The 20,196-nt window shown below is 40.6% G+C and overlaps 1 protein-coding gene across 3 annotated transcripts in view; it reads left to right on the plus strand.

The window, feature by feature from the left end:
- The window catches only part of SLC25A13 (solute carrier family 25 member 13), a 203,131-nt gene that overhangs the window by 16,469 nt on the left and 166,466 nt on the right, over positions 1-20,196 (plus strand). For all 3 annotated transcript variants that reach the window (XM_019927669.2, XM_019927678.3, XM_019927685.3), the window contains one exon: positions 15,667-15,720. In XM_019927669.2, coding sequence (XP_019783228.1) covers positions 15,667-15,720 — 54 coding nt within the window. The remainder of the gene's footprint in view (positions 1-15,666; positions 15,721-20,196) is intronic.

Consider the following 20,196-nt stretch of genomic DNA (forward strand, 5'->3'; position numbering starts at 1 on the left):
TGGTCTAAGGCAACTTGACTGTATTAGGTTGTGGCCCTGGGGGAAAGACATGGGGCCTGGGGCCCATCAGCTCTTTGACCTGCAGTTTTCTCAACTACAAAGGGAAAGAATCCAACCTACTTCAAGGATTCAAAGAAAGGGAGATTATACAGATGTGTGCCTAGTGACTCTCCCTGCTTAGTTTCATCTTGATGGTCCTGGCTACCCATGATCTTTTTTAAAAATAGACTTTATTATTATTGTTTTGGAGTGGTTTTAGGTTCATAGCAAAATTTAAAGAAAGGTTCAGAGATTTCCTGTACTCCTCCTGGCCGCCCCCCGCACATGCATAACCTCTCCCGCATTATCATCATCCCCCCATCAGAATGGTACATTTGTTACAACTGATGAACCTACAGTGACATATCATTATCACTCAAAGTCCGTGGTTTACATTAAAGTTGACTCTTGATGTTGAACAGTCTGTGAACACATTTTATAATGATATGTGTCCATCATTATAGTTTCATACAGAGTCTTTTCACTGCTCCAGAAGTCTGTGCTCTGCCTGTTTTCCTTCCCTATTTGCCAAACCCTGGCAACTACTGATCTTTTTACTGTCTCCATAGTTTTTCCTGTTCCAGAATGTCATATAGTTGGAATCATACAGTATGTAGGCTTTTCCGATTGGCTTCTTTCACTTAGTAATATGCATTGAAGTTTCCTTCATGTCTTGTCATGGGTTGATAGCTCATTTTTTAGTGCTTAATGATATTCCATTGTCTGGGTAAACCACAGTTCATCTGTTCACTGACTGAAAGACATCTTGGTTGCTTCCAGCTTTTGACAGTTAGGAATAGAGCTGCTGTAAACATCCATCCATCCAGGGTTTCGTGTGGATGTAGTTTTCAACACCTTTGGCTGAATACTTAGCAGCATGAATGCTGGATCGTATGGTAAGAGTATGTCTAGTTTTGTAAGAAACCTCCAATTTGTCTTCCAAAGTGGCTGTGCCATTTTGCATTCTCATCAGCAAACAGTGCAAGTTCCTTTTGCTTCACATCTTCACCAGCATTTGATATTGTCAGTGTTCTGGGTTTTGGCCATTCTAGTGGGTATGTAGGGGTATTTCATTGTTGTTTTAATTTGTATTTTCCTGATGACCGAAGATGTGGAGCACCTTTTCATATGCTTATTTGGTATCTGTATAACTTCTTTGGTGAGGTGTCTGTTAATGTCTTTGGCCCATATTTTAATCTTAATTGAGTTGTTTGTTTTCTTATTGTTGAGTTTTAACAGTTCTTTGTATATCTTGGGTAACAGTCATTTATTGGCTATTCTTTCTTTGTTTTTGTTTTTGTTTTTGCGGTACGCGGGCCTCTCACTGTTGTGGCCTCTCCCGTTGCGGAGCACAGGCTCCGGACGTGCAGGCTCAGCGGCCATGGCTCACGGGCCCAGCCGCTCCGCGGCATGTGGGATCATCCCGGACCCCGGCACGAACCCGTGTCCCCTGCATCGGCAGGAGGACTCTCAACCACTGAGCCACCAGGGAAGCCCCATTTATTGGCTATTCTTGTGCAAATACTTTATCCAAGTGTTGGCTTATCTTTACATTCTCTTGACAGTGTCTTTCACAGAGTGGAAATGTCCATTTTATTGAAGTCCAGCCTATCATGGATCATGCCTTTGGTGTTATATCCAAAAAATCATCATCAAGCCCCAAGGCCATCTAAGTTTTCTCCTTTGTTGTCTTCTAAGAGTTTTACATTTAGGTCTGTGATCCATTTTGAGTTATTTTTGTTAACGGTGTAAGGTCTGTGTCTAGAATCATTTTTTGCATATCAATGTACAATACCATTTGTTGAAGAGACTATCTTTGATCCTTTGTCAAAGATCAGTTGACTGTATTTATGAAGGTCTATTTCTAGGCTTTCTATTCTGTTAGATTGAGGATTATTATGTCTTTTTGGAGAATTGACCCCTTTATCATTAAATAATGCCCCTGTTTATCCCTGTTAACTTTCCTTGCTTTAAAATGGGCTCTGTCTGAAAGTAATATAACTCCTCTGCTCTCTTTTAATTAGTGTGTGCATGGTATATCTTTCTCCGTTCATTTATTTTGATCTCTATGTGTCTTTATATTTAAAATGTTTTTTTGTAGATGGCATATAGTTGGGTCTTATGTTTTTGATGCATTCTAACAATCTGTCTTTTAATTAATTGGGACGTTGATGTTTAAAGTGATTTTGATTATCTTCATTGGTGTATCTGATCTTTGTGTATCTGTGGTTTGGTATCTGACATTGATTGGGTGGAAATTCTGAATCATTATTATTTCAGATATTCCTTCTGGTCCTTTCTTCTCCTTCTGGTATTCCCATTACACGTATATTACACTTTTTGTAGTTGTCCCATGGTCTTGGATATTGTGGGGTATTTTTGTTGTTGTTTTGTTTATTTGTTTGCTTTCAGTTTTTTTTCTCTTTGCTTTTCAGTTTTGGAGATTTCTATTGAAATATCATCAGACTCAGAGATTTTCTCCTCAGTTGTATCCAGTCTACTAATAAGCCCAGCAAAGGCATTCTTCATCACTGTTACAGTATTTTTGATCTCTAGCATTCTTTTTTAGTTCTTCCTTAGAATTTCCATTTTTCTGCTTACATTGCTGATCTCTTCTTGCATGTTGTCTACCTTATCCATCAGAGCCCTTAGCATATTAATCATAGTTGTTTTAAATTCCTAGTCTGATAATCTCAATATTCCAGACATATTTGAGTCTGGTTATGATGCTTGCTGTGTCTCTTCAAATTGTGTATTTTTGCTTTTTGGTATGCTTTGTAATTTTTTCTTGATAGCCAGACATAATGTACTGGATAAAAGGAACTGCTATAACTAGTCCTTTGGTAATGTGGGCATAAGGTGTGGAGGGAAAGGAAGTGTTCCTAGTCCTATGACTAGGTCTCAGTCCATTAGAGAGCCTGTGCCCCTGGACAGTGTACTTCACAAGTGTTTCTCAATTTTTTCTTCCCCTCAGGTGGGAGAGGATGGCTGGAGGTGGCTGGAGTTGGGTATTTGCCTTCCCTGTGGTCAGCTGGCTCTGGTATTACTCCAGTGGCTTAGACTCCTCTGAAATAACTTCTTCTGAGGCAGACCTTCTTATAAAGAACAGAATGCTCTGATGCATTTCACCTTGGTTCCTTTTCCTTTCCTCCTACTGGAAATGCCAGGTGATTTTTCTCTGACATTCACTGAGAACCAGGTTGAGTTCCAGGAGGTAACATTCACAAAAGTGTGGGGAATCCACTATGTCTAGGTCCACCTAGAGTTTTTTAAGTCTTTTCTTGTCCGCACTGAGCCTCCAACAATTGGTCATTGTGATCCTCTGGTTCTCCCTTTCTGTTTCTCCATGTTGCGGGCAGTGGTTTGCTTGTTGACATCACTCCTCTGATGGATCTGGGGAGAGTAGTTGATTTTTCAATTTTTAAGCTTTTTACTTATTTTTAGGACAGTCTGGCAACTTCTAAGCCCCTTACATGCTGGACTGGAAACCAGAAGTCTCCCCATCATCTTTTGACTACCTTTCCTATAATGGAGAAAATCCCCACATTACAAGGCCTGCCTGCTAGAACATATGAGTCAAAACTCAGTTCCCATCTTTCCCTGCAGCTAGGGCACAAGCATGTGATCTAGCTTTGCCAGTTGGATGCTCATGTGTGACTTTGATTTGGAAGACGGCAACACAAGGAAGCAGCTTGTGTGTGAAATTTCCATTTCGGCTGACATGATAGGCAGCCTAGGCAACCTGCTTTTGTTGTGGGATTGGAGGTACGTTTCTCATCAGGTGATTCTGGGATAGTTTTGGGCATCACTGGTGGTGCCTTAGCCTTAAGCTGATTCTCCAGGCTTCCCAACATGACTGTCATCATCCAATAGAATTTTAATATACTGTTCTTCTCCTTAGCCTGTTACCTTTTATTGCTTATTTCTAAGTTGGATACATGTTGGACCTACCTCCTCGTCTTCCTTTCGTATTGGGGATTAGAAATATCATATAACTGTGTTTACATTTTTTAAGAGTAGCTATTAATCACTACCAACCTTATGTATCATTTTAGGATTCACAGAGCACTTTTTCTTCATTCTGATGAATCCTTAAGATAACTTTATGAAACAGATACGTAGATTTTGTCATTTTGCCCTTTTTATAGATGAGGAAACTAAAACTTGGAGATGTTAACTGACTTGTCCAAGATCACCAAGTTAGCAATATATTGGAACCCAAATCTTTACTCTAAACGTGGTGATGTTTGCTTATGACAGGGTGAGCAAGCATCTTTTTCACCATAAGGAGTTGAAAATATAAACAGACAAATGTCTATTTCAGAAAAGACTTACACTGCCTCTTGTCAAATTTTTAGTCTTGGGAACATTTACTGGAATGTTAGCTTTAGCTTAATAACAATAATAATAAAATCTAAAATTAGAGCATTTAAAGTTATTTTGACCTAACAGAACCCACAGCTAAAATACCACCATTCATTTCTTAACTGCTGTACTCTTCTTCATACAGAATTTTAATGGTGATGGCTTTATTACTGTTTAATGTTTGTCTACAACATTTTACAAGCTACTGAATCGTTCTGATAAATATCTCCAGCATCCCTGAAATTACCCACTTGCATAATTACTCAGCAGGTTAACATTTGTGGTGTCTGGTGCTTTATAAGTAAACTGTTGAGTGATATGGACATTTGAGAGTTGATTACACAGTAAGGTTGTGCTTTGAAGAATGCTTAACATGGCATTTTGTCTGTATATTAATTTATATTTCAGTAACTTTTTTATAACGACTGCTCTTCATTTATTTATTTATTTTTTAACATCTTTATTGGAGTATAATTGCTTTACAATGGTGTGTTACTTTCTGCTTTATAACAAAGTGAATCAGCTATACATATATCCCCATATCTCTTCCCTCTTGCGTCTCCTTCCCTCCCACCTTCCCTATCCCACCCCTCTAGGTGGTCACAAAGCACGGAGCTGATCTCCCTGTGCTATGTGGCTGCTTCCCACTAGCTATCGGTTTTACATTAGGTAGTGTATATATGTACATGCCACTCTCTCACTTTGTCCCAGCTTACCCTTCCCCCTCCCCGGGTCCTCAAGTCCATTCTCTACTATGTCTGCATCTTTATTCCCATCCTGCCCTTAGGTTCTTCATGACCATTTTTTTTTTTTTTAGATTCAATATATATGTGTTAGCATACTGTATTTGTTTTTCTCTTTCTGACTTACTTCACTCTGTACGACAGACTCTAGGTCCATCCATCTGACTACAAATAAGTCAATTTTGTTTCTTTTTATGGCTGAGTAATATTCCATTGTATATATGTGCCACATCTTCTTTATCCATTGATCTGTTGATGGACACTTAGGTGCTTCCACGTCTTGGCTATGGTAAATATAGCTGCAATGAACATTGTGGTGCATGACTCTTTTTGAATTATGGTTTACTCAGGGTATATGCCCAGTAGTGGAATTGCTGGGTCGTATGGTAGTTCTATTTTTAGGTTTTCAAGGATCCTCCATACTGTTCTCCACAGTGGCTGTATCAATTTACATTCCCACCAACAGTGCAAGAGGATTCCCTTTTCTCTACACCCTCTCCAGCATTTATTGTTTGTAGATTTTTTGATGATGGCCATTCTGACTGGTGTGAGATGATATCTCATTGTACTTTTGATTTGCATTTCTCTAATGATTAATGATGCTGAGCATTCTTTCATGTGTTTATTGGCAATCTGTATATCTTCTTTGGAGAAATGTCTGTTTAGGTCTTCTGCCCATTTTTGGATTGGGTTGTTTGTTTTTTTGATATTGAGCTGCATGAGCTGCTTTTACATTTTGGAGATTAATCCTTTGTCAGTTGCTTCGTTTCAAATATTTTCTCCCATTCTGAGGGTTGTCTTTTGGTCTTGTTTATGGTTTCCTTTGCTGTGCAAAAGCTTTTGAGTTTCATTAGGTCCCATTTGTTTACTTTGTTTTTATTTCTATTTCTCTAGGAGGTGGGTCAAAAAGGATCTTGCTGTGATTTATGTCATCGAGTGTTCTGCCTATGTTTTCCTCTAAGAGTTTTATAGTGTCTGGCCTTTCATTTAGGTCTTTAATCCATTTTGAGTTTATTTTTGTGTATGCTGTTAGGAAGTGTTCTAATTTCATTCTTTTACATGTAGCTGTCCAGTTTTCCCAGCACCACTGATTGAGGAGGCTGTATTTTCTCCATTGTATATTCTTGTTTCCTTTATCAAAGATAAGGTGCGTGGGTTTATCTCTGGGCTTTCTATCCTGTTCCATTGATCTATATTTCTGTTTTTATGCCAGTACCATACTGTCTTGATTATTGTAGCTTTGTAGTATAGTCTGAAGTCAGGGAGCCTGACTCGTCCAGCTCCATTTTTCTTTGGGTATTCTCAAGATTGCTTTGGGTATTTGGGGTCTTTTGTGTTTCCATACAAATTGTGAAATTTTTTGTTCTAGTTCTGTGAAAAATGCCATTGGTAGTTTGATAGGGATTGCATTGAATCTGTATATTACTTTGGGTAGTATAGTCATTTTCACAATGTTGATTCTTCCAATCCAAGAACATGGTCTATCTCTCCATCTGTTTGTATCATCTTTCATTTCTTTCATCAGTGTCTTATTTATTCAAAGGTATTTTATTCTTTTTGTTGCAGTGGTAAATGGGAGTATTTCCTTAATTTCACTTTTAGATTTTTCATCATTAGTGTATAGGAATGCAAGAGATTTCTGTGCATTAATTTTGTATACTGCTACTTTACCAAATTCATTGATTAGCTCTAGTAGTTTTCTGGTAGCATCTTTAGGATTCTCTATGTATAGTATCATGTCATCTGCAAACAGTGACAGCTTTACTTCTTCTTTTCTGATTTGCATTCCTTTTATTTCTTTTTCTTCTCTGATTGCTGTGGCTAAAACTTCCAAAACAATGTTGAATAATAGTGGTGGAGTGGGCAACCTTGTCTTGCTCCTGATCTTAGTGGAAATGGTTTCAGTTTTTCACCACTGAGGACTATGCTGGCTGTGGGTTTGTCATATATGGCCTTTATTATGTTGAGGTAAGTTCTCTCTATGCCTACTTTCTGGAGGATTTTTATCATAAATGGGTTTTGAATTTTGTTGAAAGCTTTTTCTGCATCTATTGAGATGATCATATTGTTTTTATTCTTCAATTTGTTAATATGGTGTATCACATTGATTGATTTGCGTATATTGAAGAATCCTTGCATTCCTGGGATAAAACCCACTTGATCATGGTGTATGATCCTTTTAATGTGCTGTTGGATTCTGTTTGCTAGTATTCTGTTGAGGATTTTTGCATCTATGTTCATCAGTGATATTGGCCTGTAGTTTTTTTTTTTTTTTTTACGTTACGCGAGCCTCTCACTGCTGTGGCCTCTCCCCCCACGGAGCACAGGCTCCGGACGCGCAGGCCCAGCGGCCATGGCTCACGGGCCCAGCCGCTCCACGGCATGTGGGATCCTCCCGGACCAGGGCACGAACCCGCGTCCCCTGCATCGGCAGGCGGACTCCCAACCACTGCGCCACCAGGGAAGCCCTGGCCTGTAGTTTTGTTTCTTTGTGACATCTTTGTCTGGTTTTGATATCAGGGTGATGAGGGCCTCATAGAATGAGTTTGGGAGTGTTCCTCCCTCTTCTATATTTTGGAAGAGTTTGAGAAGGATAGGTGTTAGCTCTTCTCTAAATGTTTGCTATAATTCGTCTGTGAAGCCTTCTGGTCCCGGGCTTTTGTTTGTTGGAAGATTTTTAATCACAGTTTCAATTTCAGTGCTTGTGATTGGTATGTTTATATTTTCTGTTTCTTCCTGGTTCAGTCTTGGAAGGTTGTGCTTTTCTAAAAATTTGTCCATTTCTTCCAGGTTGTCCATTTTATTGGCACATAGTTGCTTGTAGTAATCTCTCATGATCCTTCGTATTTCTGCAGTGTTAGTTGTTCTTTTTCATTTCTAATTCTGTTGATTTGAGTCTTCTCCCTTTTTTTCATAAAGAGCCTGCCTAATGGTTTATCAATTTTGTTTATCTTCTCAAAGAACCAGCTTTTAGTTTTATTGATCTTTGCTATTGTTTCCTTCATTTCTTTTTTCATTTATTTCTGATCTGATCTTTATGATTTCTTTCCTTCTGCTAACTTTGGGGTTCTTTTGTTCTTCTTTCTCTAATTGCTTTAAGTGTAAGGTTAGGTTTTTTATTTGAGATGTTTCTTGTTTCTTGAGGTAGGATTGTATTGCTATAAACTTCCCTCTTAGAACTGCTTTTGCCACATCCCATAGGTTTTGGGTCATCATGTTTTCATTGTCATTTGTTTCTAGGTATTTTTTTATTTCCTCTTTGATTTATTCAGTGATCTCTTGGTTATTAAGTAGTGTATTGTTTAGCCTCCATGTGTTTGTATTTTTTACAGATTTATTCCTGTAATTGATATCTAGTCTCATAGCCTTGTGGTCACAAAAGATACTTGATACGATTTCAATTTTCTTAAATTTACCAAGGCTTGATTTGTGACCCAAGATATGATCTATCCTGGAGAATGTTCCATGAGCACTTGAGAAGAAAGTGTATTCTGTTGTTTTGGATGGAATGTCCTATAAATATCAATTAACTCCATCTTGTTTAATGTATCATTTAGAGCTTGTGTTTCCTTATTTATTTACATTTTGGATGATCTGTCCATTGGTAAAAGTGGGGTGTTAAAATCCCCTACTGTGGGTTGAGAATCTGCCTGCCAATGCAAGAGACATGGGTTCGAGCCCCGGTCTGGGAAGATCCCACATGCAACGGAGCAACTAGGCCCATGAGCCACAACTAATGAGCCTGCGCGTCTGGAGCCTGTGCTCTGCAACAAGAGATGCTGCGACAGTGAGAGCCCCACGCACCGCGATGAACAGTGGCCCCCGCTCGCTGCAACTAGAGAAACCCCTCGCACAGAAACGAAGACCCAACACAGCCAAAAATAAATAAATAATTGATTTTTAAAAAATCCCCTACTACGATTGTGTTACTGTCGATTTCCCCTTTTATGGCTGTTAGCATTTGCCATATGTTTTGAGGTGCTTCTATGTTGGGTGCATAAATATTTACAATTGTTATATCTTCTTCTTGGATTGATCCCTTGATCATTTTGTAGTGTCCCTCTTTGTCTCTTGTAATAATCTTTATTTTAAAGTCTATTTTGTCTGATATAAGAATTGCTACTCCAGCTTTCTTTTGATTTCCATTTGCATGGAATATCTTTTTCCATCCCCTCACTTTCAGTCTGTATGTGTCCCTAGGTCTGAAGTGGGTCTCTTGTAGACAGCATATAGATGGGTCTTGTTTTTTTAACCATTCAGCCAGTCTATGTCTTTTGGTGGGAGCATTTAATCCATTTACATTTAAGGTAATTATCGATATGTACGTTCCTATTACCATTTTCTTAATTGTTTGGGGGTTTATTTTGTAGGTCTTTTCCTTCTCTTGTGTTTCCTGCCTAGAGAAGTTCCTTTAGCATTTGTTGTAAAGCTGGTTTTGTGGTGCTGTGTTCTCTTAGCTTTTGCTTGTTTGTAAAGGTTTTAATTTCACCATCGAATCTAAATGAGATCCTTGCTGGGTAGAGTAATCTTGGTTGTAGGTTTTCCCTTTCATCACTTTAAATATGTCCTCCCACTCCTTTGTGGCTTGCAGAGTTTCTGTTGAAGGATCAGCTGTTAACCTTATGGGGGTTCCCTTGTATGTTATTTGTTTTTCCCTTACTGCTTTTAATATTTTTTCTTTGCATTTAATTTTGCATAGTTTGATTAAATGTGTCCTGGCATGTTTCTCCTTGGATTTATCCTGTATGGGACTCTCTGCACTTCCTGGACTTGATTAACTATTTCTTTTCCCATATTAGGGAAGTTTTCAGCTAATAATCTCTTCAAATATTTTCTCAGTCCCTCTCTTTCTCTCTTCTTCTTCTGGGACCCCTATAATTCGAATGTTGGTACATTTAATGTTGTCCCAGAGGTCTCTGAGACTGTCCTCAATTCTTTTCATTCTTTTTTCTTTAATCTGCTCTGCAGTAGTTATTTCCACTATTTTATCTTCTAGGTCACTTATCCGTTCTTCTGCCTCAGTTATTCTGCTATTGATTCCTTCTAGAGAATTTTTAATTTCATTTATTGTGTTGCTCATCATTTTTTGTTTGCTCTTTAGTTCTTCTAGTTCCTTGTTAAACGTTTCTTGTATTTTTTCCATTCTATTTCCAAGATTTTTGGATCATCTTTACTATCATTATTCTGAATTCTTTTTCAGGTACACTGCCTGTTTCCTCTTCATTTGTTTGGTCTGGTGGGTTTTTACCTTGCTCCTTCATCTGCTGTGTGTTTCTCTGTCTTCTCATTTTGCTTAACTTACTGTCTTCGGGGTCTCCTTTTAGCAGGCTTCAGGTTTGTAGTTCCCGTTGTTTTTGGTGTCTGCCCCCAGTGGCTAAGGTTGGTTCAGTGGGTTGTGTAGGCTTCCTGGTGGAGGGGCCTAGTGCCTGTATTCTGGTGGCTGAGGCTGGATCTTGTCTTTCTGGTGGGCAGGTCCATGTCTGGTGGTGTGTTTTGGGGTGTCTGTGACCTTATTATGATTTTAGGCAGGCTCTCTGCTAATGGGCTGGGTTGTGTTCGTGTCTTGCTGGTTGTTTGGCATGCGGTGTCCAGCACTGTAGCTTGCTGGTCGTTGAGTGGAGCTGGGTCTTAGGTTGAGATGGAGATCTCTGGGAGACTTTTGCCATTTGATATTACATGGAGCTGGGAGGTCTCTGGTGGACCAATATCCTCAACTTGGCTCTCCCACCTCAGAGGCACAGGCCTGACGCCCAGCCGGAGCACCAAGACCCTGTAATCCACACGGCTCAGAATAAAAGGGAGAAAAAAGGAAAGAAAGAAAAAATAAAGTTATTAAAATAAAAAATAAAAGATAATTATTAAGAAAAAATTTAAAGTAATGAAATAAAAGAAAGAATGAAAGAGAGAAGAGACCAAGCAAACCAAAAAACAAATCCACCAATGATAACAAACGCTAAAAACTATACTAAAGAATCCAAGAAAAACCAAAAAAATGGACAGACATAACCCTAGGACAAATGGTAAAAGCACAGCTATGCAGACAGAATCACATGCAGAAGCATTCACATACTCACAAAAAGAGAAAAAGAGAAAAACATATGTATATCGTTTCTCCCAAACTCCACCTCCTCAATTTGGGATGATTCGTTGCCTATTCAGGTATTCCACAGATGCAGGTACCTCATGTTGATTGTGGAGATTTAATCCGCTGCACCTGAGGCTGCTGGGAGAGATTTCCCTTTCTCTTTGTTCACACAGCTCCCGGGATTCATCTTTGGATTTGGCACCGCCTCTGCGTGTAGGTCGCCTGAGGGCGTCTGTTCTTCGCTCAGACAGGACAGGGTTGAAGGAGCAGCTGATTCGGAGGCTCTGGCTCACTCAGGCCGGGGCGGGGGGGGGGGGGGGGGGGGGGGGGGGGGGGGGAGTGTACGGAGTGCGTGGCGAGCCTGCGGGGGAGGGGCCCGTAGTGCGCGGCGAGCCTCTGAGGGAGGGGCACGGAGTGCGGGGCGGGTCTGCGTCGGCAGAGGCCGCCTTGATGTTGCACCAGCCTGAGGCGCGCCGTGCGTTCTCCCGGGGAAGTTGTCCCTGGATCCCGGGACCCTGGCAGTGGCGGGCTGGAGAGGCTCCCCGGAAGGGAGGTGTGGAGAGTGACCTGTGCTCGCACACAGGCTCTTTGGTGGCGGCAGCAGCAGCGTTAGCGTCTCATGCCCGGCTCTGGGGTCCGCGCTCTTAGGCGCGGCTCACGCCAGTCTCTGGAGCTCCTTTAATCAGCGCTCTTAATCCCCCCCTCCCCGCGCACTGCAAAACAGAAAGAGGCAAGAAAAAGTCTCTTGCCTCTTCGGCAGCTCCAGACATTTTCCGGGACTCCCTCCCGGCTAGCCGTGGTGCACTAACCCCTTCAGGTTGTGTTCACGCCGCTAGTCCTCTCCTTGCGCTCTGACCGAAGCCCGAGCCTCAGGTTCCAGCCCCGCCCGCCCCGGCGGGTGAGCAGACAAGCCTCTCGGACTGGTGAGTGCTGGTCGGCGCCAATCCTCTGTGCGGGCATCTCTCCGCTTTGTCCTCCGCACCCCTGTTGCTGTGCTCTCCTCCGTGGCTCTGAAGCTTCTCCCACCCCTCCGCCACCCGCAGTCTCCGCCCGCGAAGGGGCTTCCTAGTGTGTAGAAACCTTTCCTCCTTCACGGCTTCCTCCCACTGGTGCTGGTCCCGTCCCTATTCTTTTGTCTCTGTTTATTCTTTTTTCTTTTGCCCTACCCAGGTACATGGGGGAGTTTCTTGCCTTTTGGGAGGTCTGAGGTCTCCTGCCGGCGTTCAGTAGGTGTTTTGTAGGAGTTGTTAAACACGTAGATGTATTTCTGATGTATTTGTGGGGGAGGAACGTGATCTCCACGTCTTACTCTTCTGCCTTCTTGAAGCTCGGATCTGCTTTTCATTTATTAGAATGTAGGGAAACTGTAGGATGAGGAATGAGTGACTCACTGAAGTCAATGAAGAATTATTTTTCTTAAATGTGATGAGACCTCTCTTTCTTTTTTTCTTCTCCAGTTAATGGTAACTGTGTTTGGGGGCAATTTCTTTTAGAGTTACTGATTGTATCAGTCAAGGTTCACTTGCAGAGCACAGAATTCACGCTTTATCTCTCTGGTTTTCCTTGCCATACTTCCCACTGCCCCCCTTTTAAACCAGTCATTGAAGTTATGTTATTTTTGGCTGTTTTTATTTTTGTATTTGGGATGTACCTAGCTAGTATATGTGTTTTGCAAATGCTATTGCTGTTATTTATAATGTTTCTCTTATCAAAAATTTTACATATTCAGTGTTCTTCAGATTCTGCCCCGTGGAACATAGGTTTGGGGAATTGACCTGAAATTTCTATACTGTCTTTAAACAAAGGTTAACTTCTCCCAGTTTATGGAAAAACGTATACTGCATAGTTTTTCCAGTTCTCCCCCCCTTCTCCCTTAACCTCCACTTGGTGTGAATGTTATGTGCTTCTGTATAAAATTCTCTATTGAATTAAGTAGTAAATGGTGGTAATTCATAGTCATCTGCCAATAATCCTTTTTCTTCTCGGTGATTTACTCCCTATGTTTGAAAATTACTTTATTTAAATCTCTTGATATAAATATTTTGTTTTAATGGTGGCATCTATTCTTATAAACGCAAATTCAGAAGAGTAATGATAAAGCAAATCAGGCAATCAGATTGTAAGAATAGTATCTGTAAATATTTACATGCTGTTAGTATATGAGAAATATATACATGTATATAAAACAATGAAAATCAGCCTTTTGGAAAAAATCTAGAGTTTCGTGAATCTTCTGAGAAGCCCAATGAACTAAGGATTGTCAGGTGATGCAACGTGCGCTTGCTGAGCAGGTGTTCTGAGTTGGCTTAAAAAGGGAGGCTACGTTTCTTGGCTCCCTTTTTCCAGTTCACAGAACTTGCTAGCTCCTGGTTTTGCCACCAGGTAGACTCCATCTCAGTACCCCTTCAGAACGCTGGCATGTCTAACTGTAACTTAAGTGTAACTGTAACTTAACTGTAACTATGAAGTGTTCTGTACACATCAGGTGACCTGACTTAAAAGTGCTGGGCCACTATATGGATTGTTTTCTCCTGTGCCTTCCACCCTGGGAGAGTTACAGAGTGAAAGCTTTCTTTCTCTCACAGAGGTGTAGTCCTGGTGGTGCATTTTGGGATTAGTAAGTAAAAGAACGCTGTGGGAATTTAGGGCGGGGGAAGTTCACTCTGAAACTGTGTTGCCCAGGGAAGGCTTTATGAAGTATGTGGCATGGTGAATTAATTTGATTTTAAAGGATGTGTTATTCAGATGGAGCAAGAATAGTTCACTTTGTGGAAACTTACCTTTGCTTTTTTAAAAGGAAACCCAATTAAGTGCTGAGGGTCACCATAGGCCTTTTAAAAAACTGTTACGGTCTTGAGATGTAGAACTTGAAGGGAATTTCTTTGCTCTTAAAGGAGAGGATAGAGGCATTTCATGCTGGCTCATCTTCTCCAATAGTGTTTGTCCTACGCCACCTTTCTCAGAATATAGACCCAAAGGGAGGGGATCTTCTGAGACTCTTAGCACTATCATCAATCATAGGTTGGTTAGCAGTCTCTTTTCTTCTCGTTAATTGAACAGCAAAGAACACTCACTAATTGAGGATTTTAAAGAGATTACAAATTCTTCTGGATAAAAATAGCATTGGTGGTTACAAGTACTCAGCTGAAGTTAAGAGTTATCAGTCTTGCTTTGGGAAACAAGGTGACCAACTAACTGGTTTCAGGAAAACTACCTCTCCTATTCCAGTGATTAGTTAATAAAATTATTCCTGACAGTGGCAGGCCAAGAAGCTCAGGCAGTTACATATTTCGAGACAGAGAACCCATTGTCCAAAGGTCTCAGAAGAGCCTTTGCAAACACACAGAAAGGATTTAGAACAATTTGCATAAATCTCCCCATGGATAGCGACATGGCTCCAGTATTGGGGTGGTTCCAGGAACCCCTCCTTGGCTGTATCGTGGGGTGACGCTGTGCTTGGTGAGAACTCAGTCTCCTGACGGTTTTTGCCAGCAGGATGGGGTGATGGGACGCTGAATAAGCCTACTGTTTGGTTCCACATAAGGACTCTTTTGTGTTGGCCTGGGGCAGCCATATTCAAGTTTGTCTTCTTTTTCCCCAATGATGTTTTTGGACTTTGTGGGCTGGAGAATTAAGCACAACACCTATTCTGAGCTAATCTGTCAGACTTTGCTCTGAAAGCTAACCATAGCCCCTTGTATTCTAGAATGTGGTAAATAATAGTCATACATATGGAGACTTAGGCTTTTTTTTTTCGTTGAAGTATAGTTGATTTACATTATTAGTTTCAGGTGTACAGCGTTGCTATTCAACATTTTTTATAGATTATACTCCGTTTAAAGTTATTACAAAACAGTGGTTATATTTCTCAGTGCTGTATAATTGGAGACTTCTGGTTTCTTAAAAGTAGGGGAGAGGAGGAGACTGCTTGGCATGACCAGATAGCTGGGCATTCACACCTGTCCATTGTGGAACTGTGGGAAGTAATTCCCTTCTGTTAATATTGTTTGCCTTGCTCACTAACTTCTCTAAGAACTATGTTCTCTTACATAGTTAACGAACAAGTTGTACTTTAATATTGGCCTATGAAAGGTGTGGGTCACTCTGGAGTGTAGTTTAAAATGCCAGGTGGTTACAAATCTGTTTCAACTTTTCTTTTTTTCTTACTCATTTTGGAAAAACAATGGTATATATTAAACACTACATATTAGGAGCTTTACTGGTTTCTTGCACGGAATGTTATCATTCTAGAAGCCACATAAGGAGTCTTAATTTAAAATCCAGAGAGTAGTTTATGCACTGGGGAAATTTAGTGCTTTAAGTGTAAAAATGAAATCCACTGATTTCTAACCTGGAGTTTATTTTCTTTCCGTCTGCTAGCTTGATTTCTCAGCTTTGTTCTAATAATACAAACATTTTTATGTTTATTTATAGGTGGCTTTAACCAAGAGAGCAGATCCAGCCGAACTTAGAACAATATTTTTGAAGGTCAGTATAAAGGAATCTATTTTGTTTTTTGTTTGTGTTCTGTAACTTTGAAGATTATTTTTGAGCAGCTCTTAATTTCATTGTTATATTTAAAAAAAAATCCCGCAAAGTATCTTAAGACGTGTAAAAGAGATCCTTTACAGTTATATCTATTTTTAAAAATGTATCAGGTACTTGTAGGCGACTGTTTGTGATGGCTGCATTGTTTATGTTTTACTTTCTTTTGTCTCACACGGTATTAGGTATTGAAACAGAGTTGCCCGGGGTGGGGTGGGGGGGCTGTTCCGGAGTGGGGAGGGATTTAGTCTCACAACCCATTTACCTTTCCAGGGTTGACTTGTGCAGTTTGATGATACTAATACTTTTCCTCCTAAGAAGTTTAAAGCTCTTCGTAAACATCTTAGTAATCCTTCTTCCATCCAAAGGGGACCAGCCTTGTCTCTCCTTAGATAGAGCATTGTTGTTGCTCTTATCATCATCATCTTCATCATATCATTTTACTTCAACTGTGGTGCCCTTGAGGAGGCCCCAGTATGAGTAATAGTAGATACTACATCACAACAGACAGCACACAAGTTTACTTCCTCAGTTTCTTACGCTTGCACCTACTTTGTGATATTAGGCACTGAGTGATTAATACTCTAATAAAAGCCTACCTCAGGTTCCAAACACTGGACCACTTTTAAGGTTATTTAACTGGCAATGAAGTACTAAAAAAAGAAAGAAAAGGCCACTCTTGTAAAGAAAATTTTAAAAAATATATATGTGGACCTTTTCTAAACATGGTGAAAAGGTAGCTGTGCTATATATAAAGAGGATCAAGCCTTCAAGTGAGGAACTTATTATACTGCTGTGTATCAGATATATGGCTTAGGAAGTTATTAATTCTGTGAGCATCACTTTCCTCATCAAACTGTGTCACTATTAAAAAATTGAGGAATCAAGGAATTTGAATACTGATAGGATTATTTGATATTAAAGAATTGTTATTAATTGATTTTTTAGGCCAGGTAATGGTATTCCGAATATGGGAACTATAGAGTCTTTTTCATTTAGAGATGTACACTGAAGTATTTACAGATGAGATTATGATATCTGAGATTTGCTTTTAAATAACCCAGTTTTGGTGAGGTAGGAGAAATAAGTGGGCAGTATGATGGTAATTTTTGCAATTGAGAAATGGAATATTGGGTTTATTATACTATTCAGTCTACTTTGTATATATTGATATATGAACATTTTCATAATGTCATAAAAATTCGTAAAGATTAAATGAAAAAACTTATTTGAAAGTGATATGCATTAGATATGCACGTGATGTGCATCAGATATCGATTCAGTAAATGCTTGAAATTAAATAATTCAAAAAAAGAGACGGACTCCAAGAGAAAATGGTTAAAAATATGAGCAAAATATGAGAAAAAAATTTATAAGGTGGATTGTATTATATATAAGAAAGCAGAATTCTTTATAAATTTGTTTTTTGCCCAGAAAGGTCAATACAGTGTAGAGATTCTAAGGTGGAAAAGAATTCTGGATAACGAAAGTCCAGAAAACAGAAACACATTTCTTTCTCACCTAGACTAGTGTTTGTTGCTGTGCACGTTGGGCCCCCCGTGATTGGGCTGAGGTGTGTATGAGTGAACCATAGACATTTTAAAGGTGTGTATTTAAGGTCTACTCTCATGAGGTAATTCTGGAAGACCACTTGCAGAAGAGCACGTGAGTGGGTTGCTAAGGAGCCTAGAGAGATGCATACAACTGGTTAACTCTAGCTGGCAAAGTCATCATCATTCCTTGAACTCAGGATCTGTGTACTTCCCATCTTCTAAACCAGCAATAGCTGTGGGCATCCTTCTGACGGGAAATGGGAACAACTTAGAGTGTCTCAGGAGATGGTGCATCTTGGGTACTTACTGGTCTTTTGATGTGATCCAGTGCAAAGGTTCCGTGTAAAAGCCGTGCCCACCCTTTGATGGCACGTGGTGGCTGGTGAGGCTGGGTTAAGATTCTGCTTTGGAACAACGTATCTTTTTTCCAGCTGCCACATCTCAGTAGCAGGCAAGCCTTTACTGCAGACAAATGAGATTGGTCAGGTAGACCCAAGGAGGGTAGCAGTCCCTGCAGAGTTCTGGAGAGCCACCTGTGGGGCTTCTGCGTCAGCGGGCCGGAAGGCTGGGCTGGAACCTTTGGGACCAGATAGGGGAGTGCTGCCTTCTCTTGGCGTGGCTGGGACTACGTGGCTTTTGAGTGAGAGTTCCATATGACTTAGAGTCCGAGAGGATGATGTGGGGCAACTGTCCCCGAAGAAGACAGTGGTCAGCAGTTTCTGGAAGGGATTGTGGATCTGGCAGAGGTTCGGGTGATCTCATCAGGCTTGGGTAGTGTGGTACCAACACAAATCCACCTTGGCTCCGCACGCTGAGGAGCTCTTGTTTACTCTCTGCCGCAGACGCTGTTATGGGGGAAGAATAGGGAGAGAGGCGCCTGGGGGCTGGACCAGGCGTGTCTCTGCTGGGGCTGGGCTTTTCAGTTAATCGCGGATCAGCAGTGAGCATGCTGTAAACCTGACTGCTTTGCTGACTTTCTATGACTCTTCCTGACTTTCCTTATTTATAAATATCCCAACCTTCTCTCTGCTAAACTAGTTAGATGATTCTTCTGTAGCTTAGGGGAGGTGGAGAGAAGCTTCACTGTACCCTTTGGACCAGATGTGCTGGTAACAGGGGAGTGGCAGCTGTGAAGAGCAGAGAGAGCTAGCAGAACCAAAACAGATAAGGAAAGAGGGGTCCTGGTGGGCTAAAATGGGCCCAATTCTGGCTTATTTTAGTTTTTTGAAAAGAATTAAAATCAATTCCACTTCGTTTTTTTGAAGCTGCTTACTGTATGTTAAGTACAGTGTCAGGTGTTGGGGATATAAAGATGCATAAATCATGGCTCCTGCCCTTAACTATCTCACTGTGTGTGTGTTTAAGTGTAAAAAAATAATATGGTTGATCTGCATTATGTAGCATTAATTAGCAGGGAGATGATGTGGGGCTAATTACATCTTCCTAGAGAGGGTCATTAAAAGTTGCGGGAGGTGGTGATATCTGAGCTGGTATTTATCAGATGGAGAAGGTGGAGGAGGGTTGTGGAGCAAAGGAAGACTGTTCCAGGCAAAGGCAATAGCATGACCAAAGCAAAGAGCTCTAAGAGCTCCAGGTGTGTCAGTGGCCTGCAGCCTAGGGGCTTAGGCAATGGTACTAGAATGGTAGGCAGGGTGGAACTTGGCATAAAGCATCCCCAGCCTAAGGTGTTTGAATTTTTTTATGCAGGCTTTTCTAGTGATATGTGGCGGGTAATGTTTTGTCTGGATGTAGAAGTTGAGGTCTAGGTGTAGTCAGTTTTGTTTCTAACCTAAACGTTGACGTGGGGTTTTCCTCTGCCTAACACTTTCCGTGCTGTTTCATGTTAAACAGGTGTGTATTTGAGTGCTTACAGTTTAAATAAAACCCCATGGAAATTCGCAGTGAGTGGGATGTGCAGAAAAAGGAGACCAGATTTACAGGCATGCAGAAGGTAAAAAAAATCTTAAGTCAGCACAGTCAAGGGTCACTTGTGTGGTTAAAGCAAATGCCACAGGAAATGGGAGGAGGGAGCAGTCCCTGTGGTGGGGAGAGGTCAGAGAAGGCTCCTTGGAGAGGGAATTTGTGGAGCCCCAGGGTCGCGTGGGAGCTGGGCAGGCACTGAGGAGGGCAGCCGAGGCTTCTGGGAAACAGGACCACATTGGAGGGAAGGCCTGGAGGTGGGTTTGGGAGCAAACAGCCTCCAGATTGAAGGATTCCTGCTCATTCTTCAAATGTTTATTTAAATTCAACTCTGTGCCAAGGAGTCTGCCAAGTATTACAGTGTGTGGGTGACAAAATTAGAAAGAGAATTGGGAGTTTGCTATTTCTGCTAAACAATAGGAAGCCATTGAAGGTTTTCTGAGTTATCCAGCGACATGGAGTGTGGGTCTGAGATTTGATTGGTGCAGCAAGACCATGGGTTAGGCAGCGACGGATGTAATTGTGGTGTGAGACCCTAATAACTTGATGAGGGTTTTGGTAGCAGGGAGAATGGAGAACGGGCAAGTTAAAGACATTTTGAAGGACCATTTGGTTGAAAATGACCGATCTTTTATTCTTTGTCAACAAAAGCATAATATATACTTTAAAAAATGTTTGTAGGCAAAATTGGAAAAATAATTCCTTCTTTGAAAAACTTTTTTTCTTATGACAAAACAGTTCCTATGTTTTGAAAATTTAAAAGGCAGATGTGTATAAAGAAATGTAACTTGTGATCCATATATATTTATGTCTATATGTTTATATAGACATGTATCCATTTCCCTCTCCCTGTTTCTTTGTCTCTGTATATGAATATAATTATTTTCCTTAACAGGAAATACCATTTTGTATCCATTTTTTCCCTCACCTAAGATGTTATGAATAC

This window comes from Tursiops truncatus, chromosome 9, assembly GCF_011762595.2.
Source record: "Tursiops truncatus isolate mTurTru1 chromosome 9, mTurTru1.mat.Y, whole genome shotgun sequence".
Taxonomy (NCBI): domain Eukaryota; kingdom Metazoa; phylum Chordata; class Mammalia; order Artiodactyla; family Delphinidae; genus Tursiops; species Tursiops truncatus.